The following is a 19734-nucleotide window of genomic DNA, read 5'->3' on the forward strand; positions in this document are numbered from 1 at the left end:
TGACATCCTCAGTGACATCATTCATATTGGTGACATCCTCAGTGACCTCATTCATATTGGTGACATCCTCAGTGACATCATTCATATTGGTGACATCCTCAGTGACCTCATTCATATTGGTGACATCCTCAGTGACATCATTCATATTAGTGACATCTTCAGTGACCTCATTCATATTGGTGACATCCTCAGTGACATCATTCATATTGGTGACATCCTCAGTGACCTCATTTATATTGGTGGCATTCTCAGTGACATCATTCATATTGGTGACATCCTCAGTGACATCACGGATATTGGTTCCAGGAGACACTCTGCCGCGCTGCACCGGAGGACTTCAGAGTAAGTAGCAACTTATTAAAATCACACACAAAATGACATAATAGCATGCTACGCGTTTCGGTCGCGGTCTGCCACCTTCATCCGACATCACTGATATTGGTGACATCACCAGTGACCTTGACACAGGTGGTGAGTGTTGTGGGTTGTCATTACCTGAGCCTCTTCTTGTACTCCTCCTCAGAGACGGTCTCCCCGGGGTGCTCCACCACGTCTCCTGCTCCCCATTCTGGGGACAACTATAAAGAAAAAACAACATTCCTGTGAGCGAGAGCGCGATGAGGAGACGGGGGCCATAAATGTCCGCAAAGTAGGTCCTATGTGTCAGCAGAATCAGGGTTCCCCGACCCCATTCCACACCTACCTGACACTTCTGGGGTATCCAGTGTCTCTACCTCCCACAGGCTAATGACTCTAACCTATGTCTATTATCTGACAGATTTTCCCATGAAAGCAAAGTTGTCAGACTGCTCCCCCTCATGTAGTCTCCCTCCCCTTACATCAGGTGACTCCTCCCCTTCATGTAGTTTCCCTCCCCTTACATCAGGTGACTACTCCCCTCATGTAGTTTCCCTCCCCTTACATCAGGTGACTCCTCCCCTCATGTAATTTCCCTCCCCTTACATCAGGTGACTCCTCCCCCTCATGTAGTTTCCCTCCCCTTACATCAGGTGACTCCTCCCCTCATGTAGTTTCCCTCCCATTACATCAGGTGACTCCTCCCCCTCATGTAATTTCCCTCCCCTTACATCAGGTGACTCCTCCCCTCATGTAGTTTCCCTTCCATTACATCAGGTGACTCCTCCCATGTAGTTTCCCTCCCCTTACATCAGGTGACTTCTCCCCTCATGTAGTTTCCCTTCCATTACATCAGGTGACTCCTCCCCCTCATGTAGTTTCCCTCCCCTTACATCAGATGACTCCTCCCCTCATGTAATTTCCCTCCCCTTACATCAGGTGACTCCTCCCCCTCGTGTAGTTTCCCTTCTCTAAAATCTGGTGACTCCTCCCCCTCATGTAGTCTCCCTCCCCTTACATCAGGTGACTCCTCCCCTCATGTAGTTTCCCTCCCCTTACATCAGGTGACTCCTCCCCTCATGTAGTTTCCCTTCTCTAAAATCTGGTGACTGCTCCCCCTCATGTAGTCTCCCTCCCCTTACACCAGGTGACTCCTCCCCTCATGTAGTTTCCCTCCCCTTACATCAGGTGACTCCTCCCCTCATGTAGTCTCCCTCCCCTTACACCAGGTGACTCCTCCCCTCATGTAGTTTCCCTTCTCTAAAATCTGGTGACTCCTCCCCCTTATGTAGTCTCCCTCCCCTTACATCAGGTGACTTCTCCCCTCATGTAGTCTCCCTCCCCTTACATCAGGTGACTTCTCCCCTCATGTAGTCTCCCTCCCCTTACATCAGGTGACTTCTCCCCTCATGTAGTTTCCCTATCCCTTACACCAGGTGACTTCTCCCCTCATGTAGTTTCCCTCCTCTTACATCAGATGACTTCTCCCCTCATGTAGTTTCCCTCCCCTTACATCAGGTGACTCCTCCCCTCATGTAGTTTCCCTATCCCTTACACCAGGTGACTTCTCCCCTCATGTAGTTTCCCTCCTCTTACATCAGATGACTCCTCCCCTCATGTAGTTTCCCTCCCCTTACATCAGATGACTTCTCCCCTCATGTAGTCTCCCTCCCCTTACACCAGGTGACTCCTCCCCTCATGTAGTTTCCCTCCCCTTACACCAGGTGACTCCTCCCCCTCATGTAGTTTCCCTCCCCTTATACCAGGTGACTTCTCCCCTCATGTAGTTTCCCTCCCCTTACATCAGGTGACTCCTCACCTCATGTAGTTTCCCTCCCCTTACATCAGGTGACTACTCCCCCTCATGTAGTTTCCCTCCCCTTACACCAGGTGACTCCTCCCCCTCATGTAGTTTCCCTCCCCTTACATCAGATGACTCCTCCCCTCATGTAGTTTCCCTCCCCTTACATCAGGTGACTTCTCCCCTCATGTAGTTTCCCTATCCCTTACACCAGGTGACTCCTCCCCCTCGTGTAGTTTCCCTCCCCTTACATCAGATGACTCCTCCCCTCATGTAGTTTTCCTCCCCTTACATCAGGTGACTTCTCCCCTCATGTAGTTTCCCTATCCCTTACACCAGGTGACTCCTCCCCTCATGTAGTTTTCCTCCCCTTACATCAGGTGACTCCTCCCCCTCATGTAGTTTCCCTCCCCTTACATCAGGTGACTCCTCCCCTCATGTAGTTTCCCTATCCCTTACATCAGGTGACTCCTCCCCTCATGTAGTTTCCCACCCATTACATCAGGTGACTCCTCCCCCTCATGTAGTTTTCCTCCCCTTACATCAGGTGACTCCTCCCCTCATGTAGTTTCCCTCCCCTTACATCAGTTGACTTCTCCCCTCATGTAGTTTCCCTCATCTTACATCATGTGACTCCTCCCCTCATGTAGTTTCCCTCCCCTTACATCAGGTGACTCCTCCCCTCATGTAGTTTCCCTATCCCTTACACCAGGTGACTTCTCCCCTCATGTAGTTTCCCTCCCCTTACATCAGGTGACTCCTCCCCTCATGTAGTTTCCCTCCCCTTACATCAGATGACTCCTACCCTCATGTAGTTTCCCTCCCCTTACATCAGGTGACTCCTCCCCTCATGTAGTTTCCCTCCTCTTACATCAGGTGACTACTCCCCTCATGTAGTTTCCCTCCCCTTACACCAGGTGACTCCTCCCCTCATGTAGTTTCCCTCCCCTTACATCAGGTGACTCCTCCCCTCATGTAGTTTCCCTCCTATTACATCAGGTGACTCCTCCCCCTCATGTAGTTTCCCTCCCCTTACATCAGGTGACTCCTCCCCTCATGTAGTTTCCTTCCCCTTACATCAGGTGACTCCTCCCCTCATGTAGTCTCCCTCCCCTTACATCAGGTGACTCCTCCCCTCATGTAGTTTCCCTCTTCTTACATCAGGTGACTCCTCCCCTCATGTAATTCTCCTATCCCTTACATCAGGTGACTCCTCCCATGTAGTTTCCCTCCCCTTACACCAGGTGACTTCTCCCCTCATGTAGTTTCCCTCCCCTTACATCAGGTGACTCCTCCCCTCATGTAGTTTCCCTCCCCTTACATCAGGTGACTCCTCCCCTCATGTAGTTTCCCTCCCCTTACATCAGGTGACTCCTCCCCTCATGTAGTTTCCCTCCTCTTACATCAGGTGACTCCTCCCCTCATGTAGTTTCCTTCCCCTTACATCAGGTGACTCCTCCCCTCATGTAGTTTCCCTTCCATTACATCAGGTGACTCCTCCTACTCATGTAGTTTCCCTCCCCTTACATCAGGTGACTCCTCCCCTCATGTAGTTTCCATCCCCTTACATCAGGTGACTCCTCCCCTCAAGTAGTTTCCCTCCCCTTACATCAGGTGACTCCTCCCCTCATGTAGTTTCCCTCTTACATCAGGTGACTCCTCCCCTCATGTAGTTTCCCTATCCCTTACATCAGGTGACTCCTCCCCTCATGTAGTTTCCCTCCCCTTACATCAGGTGACTCCTCCCCTCATGTAGTTTCCCTCCTCTTACATCAGGTGACTCCTCCCCTCATGTAGTTTCCCTATCCCTTACATCAGGTGACTCCTCCCCTTCATGTAGTTTCCCTCCCCTTACATCAGGTGACTCCTCCCCTCATGTAGTTTCCCTCCTCTTACATCAGGTGACTCCTTCCCTCATGTAGTTTCCCTGCCCTTACATCAGGTGACTCCTCCCCTCATGTAGTTTCCCTCCCCTTACATCAGGTGACTTCTCCCCTCATGTAGTTTCCCTCCCCTTACATCAGGTGACTCCTCCCCCTCATGTAGTTTCCCTGCCCTTACATCAGGTGACTCCTCCCCTCATGTAGTTTCCCTGCCCTTACATCAGGTGACTCCTCCCCTTCATGTAGTTTCCCTCCCCTTACATCAGGTGACTTTTCCCCTCATGTAGTTTCCCTGCCCTTACATCAGGTGAATCTTACCTTCAGCCGTTTGTCCAGATACGCAGGGGACACCCAGCCCTGCCGGGAGGCACTGAATTTGGTGGGTTTTGTTCGGACGAGCCACTTGAGGGGATGAGCGGAGTCCAGCACCTCCACGTACTGCCCCTCCTTCAGGGTGATTGTCTCCTTATCGGCTGTTATGGGGCTGTAATCTGCCGTCACCATGTAGATGTCGAAGATCTGATAACACACAAGTCACAAAGTCAGCCGGATACAGAGAGAGCTGCCCCCTGGAGGACTCCAGATACAGAGAGAGCTGCCCCCCCCCCCCCCGGAGGACTCCAGATACAGAGAGAGCTGCCCCCGGAGGACTCCAGATACAGAGAGAGCTGCCCCCCGGAGGACTCCAGATACAGAGAGAGCTGCCCCCCCCCCCCCCCGGAGGACTCCAGATACAGAGAGAGCTGCCCCCCCCCCCCCCGGAGGACTCCAGATACAGAGAGAGCTGCCCCCCGGAGGACTCCAGATACAGAGAGAGCTGCCCCCCGGAGGACTCCAGATACAGAGAGAGCTGCCCCCCGGAGGACTCCAGATACAGAGAGAGCTGCCCCCCGGAGGACTCCAGATACAGAGAGAGCTGCCCCCCGGAGGACTACAGATACAGAGAGAGCTGCCCCCTGGAGGATTTCAGATACAGAGAGAGCTGCCACCTGGAGGACTCCAGATACAGAGAGAGCTGCCACCTGGAGGACTCCAGATACAGCGAGAGCTGCCCCCTGGAGGACTCCAGATACAGAGAGAGCTGCCCCCTGGAGGACTCCAGATACAGCGAGAGCTGCCCCCTGGAGGACTCCAGATACAGAGAGAGCTGCCCCCTGGAGAACTCCAGATACAGAGAGAGCTGCCACCTGGAGGACTCCAGATACAGAGAGAGCTGCCCCCTGGAGGATTTCAGATACAGAGAGAGCTGCCACCTGGAGGACTCCAGATACAGAGAGAGCTGCCACCTGGAGGACTCCAGATACAGCGAGAGCTGCCCCCTGGAGGACTCCAGATACAGAGAGAGCTGCCCCCTGGAGGACTCCAGATACAGCGAGAGCTGCCCCCTGGAGGACTCCAAATACAGCGAGAGCTGCCCCCTGGAGGACTCCAGATACAGAGAGAGCTGCCCCCTGGAGGATTTCAGATACAGAGAGAGCTGCCACCTGGAGGACTCCAGATACAGAGAGAGCTGCCACCTGGAGGACTCCAGATACAGAGAGAGCTGCCACCTGGAGGACTCCAGATACAGAGAGAGCTGCCACCTGGAGGACTCCAGATACAGCGAGAGCTGCCCCCTGGAGGACTCCAGATACAGAGAGAGCTGCCCCCTGGAGGACTCTAGATACAGCGAGAGCTGCCCCCTGGAGGACTCCAAATACAGAGAGAGCTGCCCCCTGGAGGACTCCAGATACAGCGAGAGCTGCCCCCTGGAGGACTCCAAATACAGCGAGAGCTGCCCCCTGGAGGACTCCAGATACAGAGAGAGCTGCCCCCTGGAGGACTCCAGATACAGAGAGAGCTGCCCCCTGGAGGACTCCAGATACAGAGAGAGCTGCCCCATGGAGGACTCCAGATACAGAGAAAGCTGCTCCCTGGAGGACTCCAGATACAGTGAACACTGCCCCCTGGAGGACTCCAGATGCAAAGAGAGCACTGCCTGACACCTAGAGGACTCAGACTTAGAGACGGCTGACTCCCGGAGCATTCCGGATGCAAGGAGCACTGCCCCCTGGAGGACTCGATATTAGAGATGGCAGACCCCTGGACATTACCTCTCCTCTGGAGTCTCCATCCTCGGACTCTGATGATGACTCGACAGCAATGGATGACGGTCTGGATCTGCCGTGCCGCGGGGAGGCTGATGGAGTCTTGGACTCATCGTCGCTGTCCATGCCGGGCATTGTGGGTACTCGGAGGGAAGCTGCTGGAAAAGAAGAGGATCCTGAAAAACATCCTGCCAATGAGGTCCGTGACCATGTGCTCTTCTGGGAGTTGTAGTTGTACCATAGAAGCTAAGCTATCAGGGGAGGAAGAGGGCAGTGACCACCTACCTGTCTACAGCCACGTATCCAACCCTGCCAGAGGGAAGTGACCACCTACCTGTCTACAGCCACGTATACAACCCTTCCAGAGGGAAGTGACCACCTACCTGTCTACAGCCACGTATCCAACCCTTCCAGAGGGAAGTGACCACCTACCTGTCTACAGCCACGTATCCAACCCTTCCAGAGGGAAGTGACCACCTACCTGCCTACAGCCACGTATCCAACCCTTCCAGAGGGAAGTGACCACCTACCTGTCTACAGCAACGTATCCAACCCTTCCAGAGGGCAGTGGCCACCTACCTGTCTACAGCAACGTATCCAACCCTTCCAGAGGGCAGTGGCCACCTACCTGTCTACAGCCACGTATACAACCCTTCCAGAGGGCAGTGACCACCTACCCGTCTACAGCCTCGTATCCAACCCTTTCATCGGAGATAGGCAGTAGGATCTGCTGGAACAATATTGTGCTGTTGCCTGTGGGGCCCCGTGCCGCCCATTCAGAGCTGTTCCATGGTGTCTTTAGTGAACGCCATGCTTAGGGGCCACAACGAGCTCCTCCCTACAGACCCCAGGCTGGCCCTTGTGTCACGTCCTAGCGGAGGCAGCCGGCTGTATTGTAACTGTCACAGCCGTGCATGGAGCCACGTGGTGGTCACCCAGACTGCAGGTAGGTGGTTGCTAGGCGACCTGTACACTCTGCGTTCTCGGACACGCGTTACCTTGACTGATCTTCGCAGAGACCATTTCTGTGATCTGTGACGTCAGTTTCTGGAAGAACTCCTCCGTTCCGACCTCTGTTAATGAGATGTGCGTCTTCTGTGCCATTCGGGAGTCACCTGCGGAATCAGTGCAAGGAAAGGGTTAATCCACAGAACCATCGGACAAGAGGAAACCGTACGGACCGGACCGGACCGCAACCGCAAGGACGCCGCGGAGAGGACCTGTAACAGGACGGACTCACCATCTGCCTCCGCCGGCTGCACCGACGTCCCGATCCTTCTGCAAGGGAAACGGGAACGGGTCAAACTACAGCACACCGAGCGGCTGAAGGATAAGGGGCGCCTAATACCGGGCATCACCAGGTGTAGCACTCACCCCTTATCAGAGAGAGAAGGGGCTGCCCTGACACCCTGCACACTACAGAGAGAGAAGGGGCTGCCCTCACACCCTGCACACTACAGAGAGAGAAGGGGCTGCCCTGACACCCTGCACACTACAGAGAGAGAAGGGGCTGCCCTGACACCCTGCACACTACAGAGAGAGAAGGGGCTGCCCTGACACCCTGCACACTACAGAGAGAGAAGGGGCTGCCCTGACACCCTGCACACTACAGAGAGAGAAGGGGCTGCCCTGACACCCTGCACACTACAGAGAGAGAAGGGGCTGCCCTGACACCGTGCACACTACAGAGAGAGAAGGGGCTGCCCTGACACCCTGCACACTACAGAGAGAGAAGGGGCTGCCCTGACACCCTGCACACTACAGAGAGAGAAGGGGCTGCCCTGACACCCTGCACACTACAGAGAGAGAAGGGGCTGCCCTGACACCCTGCACACTACAGAGAGATAAGAGGCTGCCCTGACACCCTGCACACTACAGAGAGAGAGAGGGGGCTGCCCTCACACCCTGCACACTACAGAGAGAGAAGGGGCTGCCCTGACACCCTGCACACTACAGAGAGAGAAGGGGCTGCCCTGACACCCTGCACACTACAGAGAGAGAAGGGGCTGCCCTGACACCCTGCACACTACAGAGAGAGAAGGGGCTGCCCTGACAACCTGCACACTACAGAGAGAGAAGGGGCTGCCCTCACACCCTGCACACTACAGAGAGAGAAGGGGCTGCCCTGACACCCTGCACACTACAGAGAGAGAAGGGGCTGCCCTGACACCCTGCACACTACAGAGAGAGAAGGGGCTGCCCTGACACCCTGCACACTACAGAGAGAGAAGGGGCTGCCCTGACACCCTGCACACTACAGAGAGATAAGGGGATGCCCTGATACCCTGCACACTACAGAGAGATAAGGGGCTGCCCTGCACACTACAGAGAGATAAGGGGCTGCCCTGCACACTACAGAGAGATAAGGGGCTGCTCTTACACTCACCCTGCACACTAGAGATAAAAGGCTGCCCTGACACTCACCCTGCACAGTACAGAAAGATAAGGGCTCCCCTGACACCCACCTTGAACACTAGAGATAAGGGGCTGCCCTTACACTCATCCTGCACACTACAGAGAGATAAGGGGCTGCCTTGGTACTCACTTTGCACAGTACAGAGAGATAAGGGGCTGCCCTTGTACTCACCCCGGCACAGATGACCCCAGAATGTCCTTCACAATCTTATCAGCTTTTGCCAGAATCTGCGCCTCCTTTTCTGTAACACAAGAATGGAAGTCATCTATGACTCCTCAACCTGAAGACTGGCACCCCTCCACCCCCACCATGGAGAACCAGGACCCATCCACCCCCACCATGGAGACCGACACCCCTCCACCCCCACCATGGAGAACCAGGACCCATCCACCCCCACCATGGAGAACCAGGACCCATCCACCCCCACCATGGAGACCGACACCCATCCCCCCCCACCATGGAAAACCAGGACCCATCCACCCCCACCATGGAGACCGACACCCATCCCCCCCACCATGGAAAACCAGGACCCATCCACCCCCACCATGGAGACCGGCACCCATCCACCCCAACAAGGGAGACTGGTAACCCTCCACCCCCAACCATAGAGACAGACACCCCTCCACCACCACCATGGAGACAGACACCCCTCCACCCCCACCATGGAGACCAACACCCCTCCACCTTCACCATGGAGACTGGCATTCCTCCCCCACCATGGAGACTGGTAACCCTCTATCCCCAACCATTGAGACAGGCACCCCTCCACCACCACCATGGAGACCAACACCCCTCCACCACCACCATGGAGACCAACACCCCTCCACCATGGAGACTGGCATCCCTTCACCCCCACCATGGAGACCAACACCCCTCCACTTTCACCATGGTGACCGGCAACCCTCCACCCCAACCATGGACACCAGCATCCCTCCACCCCCACCATGGGGAATGGCACCCCTCCAACCCCTCCATGAAAACCGGCACCCCTCCACCCCCACCATGGGGAATGGCACCCCTCCAACCCCTCCATGAAAACCGGCACCCCTCCACCCCCACCATGGAGACCGACACCCCTCCACCCCCTCCATGGAGACCGACACCCCTCCACCCCCTCCATGGAGACCGGCACCCCTCCACCCCTTCCATGAAAACCGGCACCCCTCCACCCCCCCCATGGAGACCGACACCCCTCCACCTCCCCCCATGGAGACCGGCACCCCTCCTCCCCCTCCTTGGAGACCGGCACCCCTCCTCCCCCTCCATGGAGACCGGCACCCCTCCACCCCCTCCATGGAGACCGGCACCCCTCCACCCCCACCATGGAGACCGGCACCCCTCCTCCCCCTCCTTGGAGACCGGCACCCCTCCTCCCCCTCCATGGAGACCGGCACCCCTCCACCCCCCCCCATGGAGACCGGCACCCCTCCTCCCCCTCCTTGGAGACCGGCACCCCTCCTCCCCCTCCATGGAGACCGGCACCCCTCCACCCCCTCCATGGAGACCGACACCCCTCCACCCCCTCCATGGAGACCGGCACCCCTCCACCCCTTCCATGAAAACCGGCACCCCTCCACCCCCACCATGGAGACCGACACCCCTCCTCCCCCTCCTTGGAGACTGGCACCCCTCCGTTCCCTCCTTGGAGACCGGCACCCCTCCACCCCCACCATGGAGACCGGCATCCCTCCACCCCCACCATGGAGACCGGCACCCCTCCACCCCCACCATGGAGACCGGCACCCCTCCACCCCCACCATGGAGACCGGCATCCCTCCACCCCCTCAATGGAGACCTAAACCCCTCCACCCCCACCACGGAAATCATCACCCCCCCCCCCCCCACCCTGATGACTGGCACTCCTCGATCCCCACCCTGATGACCTGGACCCCTCCACCCCCACCATGGAGACCCACACCCCTTCACCCCCAACCTGATAACTGGCACCTCTCCACCCCCACCATGGAGAACCCCTCCACCCCTACCCTGCGGGCTGCCAACCCTCCACCCTGATGACTGGCATCTCCCCTCACCTTCTAGGACCTGGACGGTGGCGCTGCAGATGGACTGTCCCACCTTGTTGGTGGCGATGCAGGTGTAGGTTGCAGTGTAGTCAGTGCCCACGTCCAGCAGGACCAGGCTGTGGTGCATGTTGGAGCTCGCCAGCTTGTAGCCCGGGGTCTCCGGTTTGATCAACAGAACGTTCTCAGGAGACTCTTCCTTCAGCCAAGTGACCATGGGGACTGGGATCCCTGCAGTGCGGGTACATCATTACTCCAGTCACATCCAGAGCAGCAGATAAAATTCCTTCTCACTGCCTCCCTCCCCCCTTATGCTGCTATAGTTACAGCTTCTTCTCTTACTGATGGGATTAGTGCACTAGGTGGCGCTGTGTTCACTACGACTGCACTGTACTATCACTGAGATCTTCCCCGTGCTGGGTACTGCAGCTCTGCTACCATTCAAGTAAATGGAGCAAGCACAGGGAGCTCCCCCTAGTGGTGGCTGTATAATCTGTATGTAGTGAGCTCCCTCTAGTGGTGGCTGTATAATCTGTATGTAGTGAGCTCTCTCTAGTAGTGGCTGTATAATCTGTATGTAGTGAGCTCTCTCTAGTAGTGTCTGTATAACCTGTATGTAGTGAGCTCCCTCTAGTGGTGGCTGTATAATCTGTATGTAGTGAGCTCCCTGTAGTGGTGGCTGTATAATCTGTATGTAGTGAGCTCCCTCTAGCGGTGGCTGTATAATCTGTATGTAGTGAGCTCCCTCTAGTGGTGGCTGTATAATCTGTATGTAGTGAGCTCCCTCTAGTGGTGGCTGTATACACCTGTATGTAGTGAGCTCCCTCTAGTGGTGGCTGTATAATCTGTAAGTAGTTAGCTTCCTCTAGTGGTGGCTGTATACACCTGTATGTAGTAAGCTCCCTCTAGTGGTGGCTGTATAATCTGAATGTAGTGAGCTCCCTGTAGTGGTGACTGTATAATCTGTATGTAGTGAGCTCCCTCTAGTGGTGGCTGTATAATCTGTATGTAGTGAGCTCCCTCTAGTGGTGGCTGTATAATCTGTATGTAGTGAGCTCCCTCTAGTGGTGGCTGTATAATCTGTATGTAGTGAGCTCCCTCTAGTGATGGCTGTATAATCTGTATGTAGTGAGCTCCTTCTAGTGGTGACTGTATAATCTGTATGTAGTGAGCTCTCTCTAGTGGTGACTGTACAATCTTTATGTAGGTAGCTCCCCCTAGTGGTGGCTGTATAATCTGTATGTAGTGAGCTCTCTCTAGTGGTGACTGTATAATCTGTATGTAGTGAACTTCCTCTAGTGGTGACTGTATAATCTGTATGTAGTGAGCTCCTTCTAGTGGTGACTATAATCTGTATGTAGTGAGCTCTCTCTAGTGGTGACTGTATAATCTGTATGTAGTGAGCTCCCTCTAGTGGTGGCTGTATAATCTGTATGTAGTGAGCTCCCTCTAGTGGTGGCTGTATAATCTGTATGTAGTGAGCTCCCCTTAGTGGTGGCTGTATAATTTGTATGTAGTGAGCTCCCTCTAGTGGTGGCTGTATAATCTGTATGTAGTGAGCTCCCTCTAGTGGTGACTATAATCTGTATGTAGTGAGCTCCCTCTAGTGGTGGCTGTATAATCTGTATTTAGTGAGCTCCCTCTAGTGGTGGCTGTATAATCTGTATGTAGTGAGCTCCTTCTAGTGGTGACTGTATAATCTGTATGTAGTGAGCTCTCTCTAGTGGTGACTGTACAATCTTTATGTAGGTAGCTCCCCCTAGTGGTGGCTGTATAATCTGTATGTAGTGAGCTCTCTCTAGTGGTGACTGTATAATCTGTATGTAGTGAACTTCCTCTAGTGGTGGCTGTATAATCTGTATGTAGTGATCTCCTTCTAGTGGTGACTATTATCTGTATGTAGTGAGCTCCCCTTAGTGGTGGCTGTATAATCTGTATGTAGTGAGCTCCCTCTAGTGGTGGCTGTATAATCTGTATGTAATGAGCTCCCTCTAGTGGTGACTATAATCTGTATGTAGTGAGCTCCCTCTAGTGGTGGCTGTATAATCTGTATGTAGTGAGCTCTCTCTAGTAGTGGCTGTATAATCTGTATGTAGTGAGCTCTCTCTAGTAGTGTCTGTATAACCTGTATGTAGTGAGCTCCCTCTAGTGGTAGCTGTATAATCTGTATGTAGTGAGCTCCCTGTAGTGGTGGCGGTATAATCTGTATGTAGTGAGCTCCCTCTAGCGGTGGCTGTATAATCTGTATGTAGTGAGCTCCCTCTAGTGGTGGCTGTATAATCTGTATGTAGTGAGCTCCCTCTAGTGGTGGCTGTATACACCTGTATGTAGTGAGCTCCCTCTAGTGGTGGCTGTATTATCTGTATATAGTGAGCTCCCTCTAGTGGTGGCTGTATAACCTGAATGTAGTGAGCTCCCTCTAGTGGTGGCTGTATAATCTGTATGTTATGAGCTCTCTCTAGTAGTGTCTGTATAACCTGTATGTAGTGAGCTCCCTCTAGTAGTGTCTGTATAACATGTATGTAGTGAGCTCCCTCTAGTGGTGGCTGTATAATCTGTATGTAGTGAGCTCTCTCTAGTAGTGGCTGTATAATCTGTATGTAGTGAGCTCTCTCTAGTAGTGTCTGTATAACCTGTATGTAGTGAGCTCCCTCTAGTGGTGGCTGTATAATCTGTATGTAGTGAGCTCCCTGTAGTGGTGGCTGTATAATCTGTATGTAATGAGCTCCCTCTAGTGGTGGCTGTATAATCTGTATGTAATGAGCTCCCTCTAGTGGTGGCTGTATAATCTGTATGTAGTGAGCTCCCTCTAGTGGTGGCTGTATAATCTGTATGTAGTGAGCTCCCTCTAGTGGTGGCTGTATAATCTGTATGTAGTGAGCTCCCTCTAGTAGTGTCTGTATAACATGTATGTAGTGAGCTCCCTCTAGTGGTGGCTGTATAATCTGTATGTAGTGAGCTCTCTCTAGTAGTGGCTGTATAATCTGTATGTAGTGAGCTCTCTCTAGTAGTGGCTGTATAATCTGTATGTAGTGAGCTCCCTCTAGTGGTGGCTGTATAATCTGTATGTAGTGAGCTCCCTCTAGTGGTGGCTGTATAATCTGTATGTAGTGAGCTCCCTCTAGTGGTGGCTGTATAATCTGTATGTAGTGAGCTCCCTCTAGTGGAGGCTGTATAATCTGTATGTAGGGAGCTCCCTGTAGTGGTGGCTGTATAATCTGTATGTAGTGAGCTCCCTCTAGTGGTGGCTGTATAATCTGTATGTAGTGAGCTCCCTGTAGTGGTGGCTGTATAATCTGTATGTAGTGAGCTCCCGCTAGTGGTGGCTGTATAATCTGTATGTAGTGAGCTCCCCCTAGTGGTGGCTGTATAATCTGTATGTAGTGAGCTCCCCCTAGTGGTGGCTGTATAATCTGTATGTAGTGAGCTCCCTCTAGTGGTGGCTGTATAATCTGTATGTAGTGAGCTCCCTCTAGTAGTGTCTGTATAACATGTATGTAGTGAGCTCCCTCTAGTGGTGGCTGTATAATCTGTATGTAGTGAGCTCTCTCTAGTAGTGGCTGTATAATCTGTATGTAGTGAGCTCTCTCTAGTAGTGGCTGTATAATCTGTATGTAGTGAGCTCCCTCTAGTGGTGGCTGTATAATCTGTATGTAGTGAGCTCCCTCTAGTGGTGGCTGTATAATCTGTATGTAGTGAGCTCCCTCTAGTGGTGGCTGTATAATCTGTATGTAGTGAGCTCCCTCTAGTGGAGGCTGTATAATCTGTATGTAGGGAGCTCCCTGTAGTGGTGGCTGTATAATCTGTATGTAGTGAGCTCCCTCTAGTGGTGGCTGTATAATCTGTATGTAGTGAGCTCTCTCTAGTAGTGGCTGTATAATCTGTATGTAGTGAGCTCTCTCTAGTAGTGGCTGTATAATCTGTATGTAGTGAGCTCCCTCTAGTGGTGGCTGTATAATCTGTATGTAGTGAGCTCCCTCTAGTGGTGGCTGTATAATCTGTATGTAGTGAGCTCCCTCTAGTGGAGGCTGTATAATCTGTATGTAGGGAGCTCCCTGTAGTGGTGGCTGTATAATCTGTATGTAGTGAGCTCCCTCTAGTGGTGGCTGTATAATCTGTATGTAGTGAGCTCCCTCTAGTGGTGGCTGTATAATCTGTATGTAGTGAGCTCCCTCTAGTGGTGGCTGTATAATCTGTATGTAGTGAGCTCCCTCTAGTGGAGGCTGTATAATCTGTATGTAGGGAGCTCCCTGTAGTGGTGGCTGTATAATCTGTATGTAGTGAGCTCCCTCTAGTGGTGGCTGTATAATCTGTATGTAGTGAGCTCCCTGTAGTGGTGGCTGTATAATCTGTATGTAGTGAGCTCCCGCTAGTGGTGGCTGTATAATCTGTATGTAGTGAGCTCCCCCTAGTGGTGGCTGTATAATCTGTATGTAGTGAGCTCCCCCTAGTGGTGGCTGTATAATCTGTATGTAGTGAGCTCCCTGTAGTGGTGGCTGTATAATCTGTATGTAGTGAGCTCCCGCTAGTGGTGGCTGTATAATCTGTATGTAGTGAGCTCCCCCTAGTGGTGGCTGTATAATCTGTATGTAGTGAGCTCCCCCTAGTGGTGGCTGTATAATCTGTATGTAGTGAGCTCCCCCTAGTAGTGGCTGTATAATCTGTATGTAGTGAGCTCCCCCTAGTGGTGGCTGTATAATCTGTATGTAGTGAGCTCCCCCTAGTGGTGGCTGTATAATCTGTATGTAGTGAGCTCCCTCTAGTGGTGGCTGTATAATCTGTATGTAGTGAGCTCCCTCTAGTGGTGGCTGTATAATCTATATGTAGTGAGCTCCCTCTAGTGGTGGCTGCAGGCAGTACAGAATAAACAGCTAAACAGGAGTTTGGTGCTGTGTAACAGTGATGTGGTTCCACCCTGTAACAATAGATGATGGGAGTAGTGATTCTGCACTTATTCAGGCCGTTACCTTCCACTTTCACAGACAGGGTGATGCTGGCGCCCTTCTGCACATTCTTGTTTGTGAATCTCTCCAGGAACATTGGAGGAACTGGCTTCTTCAGATCTGCAGAAGAAGAGGTGAGATTGAGACCTCCCTGTCAACGATGACATCACCATTATATATATATACTAGACATTAAGCCCATTACAATAACGGGCACTAGAACAGTAGTGCATAAACATTAGTAGGAATAGTCTATATTAAATGGCAATGGGACGGCTGGCACTGACTGGTGGTGCTGAGACGGCTGGCAGCGAATGGTGGCTGTGGGTGGTGGCACTGATTGATGGCTGAGATGGCTGGCACTCACTGGTGGCTGAGACTGCTGGCACTGTGACTGGTAGCTATGGCTGGTGGCACTGTGACTGGTGGCTGTGGCACTGACTGATGTCTGAGACGGCTGGCACTGACTGATGGCTGAGACGGCTGGCACTGTGACTGGTGGCACTGACTGGTGGCTGAGACGGCTGGCACTGTGACTGGTGGCACTGACTGGTGGCTGGGACTGCTGGCACTGACTGGTGGCTGAGACTGCTGGCACTGTGACTGGTGGCACTGACTGGTGGTGCTGAGACGGCTGGCACTGACTGGTGGTGCTGAGACGGCTGGCACTGTGACTGGTGGCTGGTGGCACTGACTGATGTCTGAGACGGCTGGCACTGACTGGTGGCTGAGACTGCTGGCACTGTGACTGGTGGCACTGACTGGTGGTGCTGAGACGGCTGGCACTATGACTGGTGGCACTGACTGGTGGTGCTGAGATTGCTGGCACTGTGAATGGTGGCACTGTGACTGGTAGCTATGGCTGGTGGCACTGTGACTGGTGGCTGTGGCACTGACTGATGTCTGAGACGGCTGGCACTGACTGGTGGCTGAGACTGCTGGCACTGTGACTGGTGGCACTGACTGGTGGTGCTGAGACGGCTGGCACTGTGACTGGTGGCTGAGACGGCTGGCACTGTGACTGGTGGCACTGACTGGTGGTGCTGAGACGGCTGGCACTGACTGGTGGTGCTGAGATTGCTGGCACTGTGACTGGTGGCACTGACTGGTGGTGCTGAGACGGCTGGCACTGTGACTGCTGGCACTGACTGGTGGTGCTGAGACGGCTGGCACTGTGACTGGTGGCACTGACTGGTGGTGCTGAGACGGCTGGCACTGTGACTGGTGGCACTGACTGGTGGCTGAGACTGCTGGCACTGTGACTGGTGGCACTGACTGGTGGTGCTGAGACGGCTGGCACTGTGACTGGTGGCACTGACTGGTGGTGCTGAGACGGCTGGCACTGACTGGTGGTGCTGAGATTGCTGGCACTGTGACTGGTGGCACTGTGACTGGTAGCTATGGCTGGTGGCACTGTGACTGGTGGCTGTGGCACTGACTGATGTCTGAGACGGCTGGCACTGACTGGTGGCTGAGACTGCTGGCACTGTGACTGGTGGCTGAGACGGCTGGCACTGTGACTGGTGGCACTGACTGGTGGTGCTGAGACGGCTGGCACTGACTGGTGGTGCTGAGATTGCTGGCACTGTGACTGGTGGCACTGACTGGTGGTGCTGAGACGGCTGGCACTGTGACTGCTGGCACTGACTGGTGGTGCTGAGACGGCTGGCACTGTGACTGGTGGCACTGACTGGTGGTGCTGAGACGGCTGGCACTGTGACTGGTGGCACTGACTGGTGGTGCTGAGACGGCTGGCACTGTGACTGGTGGCACTGACTGGTGGCTGAGACGGCTGGCACTGTTACTGGTGGCACTGACTGGTGGTGCTGAGACGGCTGGCACTGACTGGTGGTGCTGAGATTGCTGGCACTGTGACTGGTGGCACTGACTGGTGGTGCTGAGGCGGCTGGCACTGTGACTGGTGGCACTGACTGGTGGTGCTGAGACGGCTGGCACTGTGACTGGTGGCACTGACTGGTGGCTGAGACGGCTGGCACTGTGACTGGTGGCACTGACTGGTGGTGCTGAGACGGCTGGCACTGTGACTGGTGGCACTGACTGGTGGCTGAGACTGCTGGCACTGTGACTGGTGGCACTGACTGGTGGTGCTGAGACGGCTGGCACTGACTGGTGGTGCTGAGACGGCTGGCACTGTGACTGGTGGCACTGACTGGTGGCTGAGACGGCTGGCACTGTGACTAGTGGCACTGACTGGTGGTGCTGAGATTGCTGGCACTGTGACTGGTGGCTGGTGGCACTGACTGATGTCTGAGACGGCTGGCACTGACTGGTGGCTGAGACTGCTGGCACTGTGACTGGTGGCACTGACTGGTGGTGCTGAGACGGCTGGCACTGTGACTGGTGGCACTGACTGGTGGTGCTGAGACGGCTGGCACTGTGACTGGTGGCTGAGACGGCTGGCACTGTGACTGGTGGCACTGACTGGTGGTGCTGAGACGGCTGGCACTGTGACTGGTGGCACTGACTGGTGGTGCTGAGACGGCTGGCACTGACTGGTGGCTGAGACGGCTGGCACTGTGACTGGTGGCACTGACTGGTGGTGCTGAGACGGCTGGCACTGTGACTGGTGGCTGAGACGGCTGGCACTGTGACTGGTGGCACTGACTGGTGGTGCTGAGACGGCTGGCACTGTGACTGGTGGTGCTGAGACGGCTGGCACTGACTGGTGGCTGAGACTGCTGGCACTGTGACTGGTGGCACTGACTGGTGGTGCTGAGACGGCTGGCACTGTGACTGGTGGCACTGACTGGTGGTGCTGAGACGGCTGGCACTGTGACTGGTGGCTGAGACGGCTGGCACTGTGACTGGTGGCACTGAGACGGCTGAGACGGCTGGCACTGTGACTGGTGGCACTGACTGGTGGCTGAGACGGCTGGCACTGTGACTGGTGGCACTGACTGGTGGCTGAGACGGCTGGCACTGTGACTGGTGGCTGAGACGGCTGGCACTGTGACTGGTGGCACTGACTGGTGGTGCTGAGACGGCTGGCACTGTGACTGGTGGCACTGAGACGGCTGGCACTGACTGGTGGCTGAGACGGCTGGCACTGTGACTGGTGGCACTGACTGGTGGCTGAGACGGCTGGCACTGTGACTGGTGGCACTGAGACGGCTGGCACTGACTGGTGGCACTGACTGGTGGCTGAGACGGCTGGCACTGTGACTGGTGGCACTGACTGGTGGCTGAGACGGCTGGCACTGTGACTGGTGGCACTGACTGGTGGCTGAGACGGCTGGCACTGTGACTGGTGGCACTGACTGGTGGCTGAGACTGCTGGCACTGTGACTGGTGGCACTGACTGGTGGTGCTGAGACTGCTGGCAGCGGCTGCTGTCTGTGGCTGAGAGTGCTGGGACTGTGCGGCTCTGTGATGCACGGACAGTAATGGCGGCGCTCCGACGTGGAGAGCACACCATAACCTGCGAGCGGCAGCGGTGATTGGGCTATGCGCAGGTGTGGGCTGCGCGTGGAGTGCCGTGTGATGATTGGCTGGCTCGCTGCACATGCGCAGTTAAATTATCAGCACAGACACACAGCCTTGAGCACGCACACAGGGCTTTTATTATAAGAGATCTATCTATAATAATAAAAGCCCTGTGTGCGTGCTCCGTGTCCATGTGCCGATAACTAAACTGCGCATGCGCGGCGACCAATCAGCACACGGCGCTCCACGCGCCGCCCATACCAGCGCGCCGACCAATCATCACACGGCGAGGTCTCAGCCATCCTTTCCTCTAAAATGAAATGGAACATGGTCAAGATCATATATTCAGAGAATTTCCTGTCCTCCCGGCCTCCAGGGGGAGCTGTTCCGTGATGTCTGTGTATAGAGCTTTAGCAATGAAACAGCTCCCCCTGGAGGCTAAGAGGACATGATGTCTGCCCGGCCACTGATACAACCTCACCACGCTCGGGATGACATCATCCCTTAAATTTCCTCCCGCCTCTCCTGGCCTCTGATTGGCTGCTGCAGATTGCTGGCACTGTGACTGGTGGCACTGTGACTGGTAGCTATGGCTGGTGGCACTGTGACTGGTGGCTGTGGCACTGACTGATGTCTGAGACGGCTGGCACTGACTGGTGGCTGAGACTGCTGGCACTGTGACTGGTGGCACTGACTGGTGGTGCTGAGACGGCTGGCACTGTGACTGGTGGCTGAGACGGCTGGCACTGTGACTGGTGGCACTGACTGGTGGTGCTGAGACG

The 19734-nt window shown here is 54.6% G+C and overlaps 1 protein-coding gene across 28 annotated transcripts in view; it reads right to left on the reverse strand.

Moving 5' to 3' along the window:
• The window catches only part of OBSCN (obscurin, cytoskeletal calmodulin and titin-interacting RhoGEF), a 622289-nt gene that overhangs the window by 235217 nt on the left and 367338 nt on the right, over positions 1–19734 (reverse strand). For 25 of the 28 annotated variants that reach the window (XM_040431714.1, XM_040431713.1, XM_040431717.1 and 22 more), the window contains 8 exons: positions 15533–15628; positions 10578–10796; positions 8716–8785; positions 7369–7406; positions 7127–7243; positions 6135–6286; positions 4360–4560; positions 496–578 (listed from right to left, as the gene is read on the reverse strand). In XM_040431714.1, the coding sequence (XP_040287648.1) occupies positions 496–578; positions 4360–4560; positions 6135–6286; positions 7127–7243; positions 7369–7406; positions 8716–8785; positions 10578–10796; positions 15533–15628 (976 nt within the window). The remainder of the gene's footprint in view (positions 1–495; positions 579–4359; positions 4561–6134; positions 6287–7126; positions 7244–7368; positions 7407–8715; positions 8786–10577; positions 10797–15532; positions 15629–19734) is intronic. The other 3 variants (XM_040431707.1, XM_040431734.1, XM_040431733.1) reach the window with 1 other exon arrangement.

The sequence above is a fragment of the Bufo bufo genome, chromosome 5, assembly GCF_905171765.1.
Source record: "Bufo bufo chromosome 5, aBufBuf1.1, whole genome shotgun sequence".
NCBI lineage: Eukaryota > Metazoa > Chordata > Amphibia > Anura > Bufonidae > Bufo > Bufo bufo.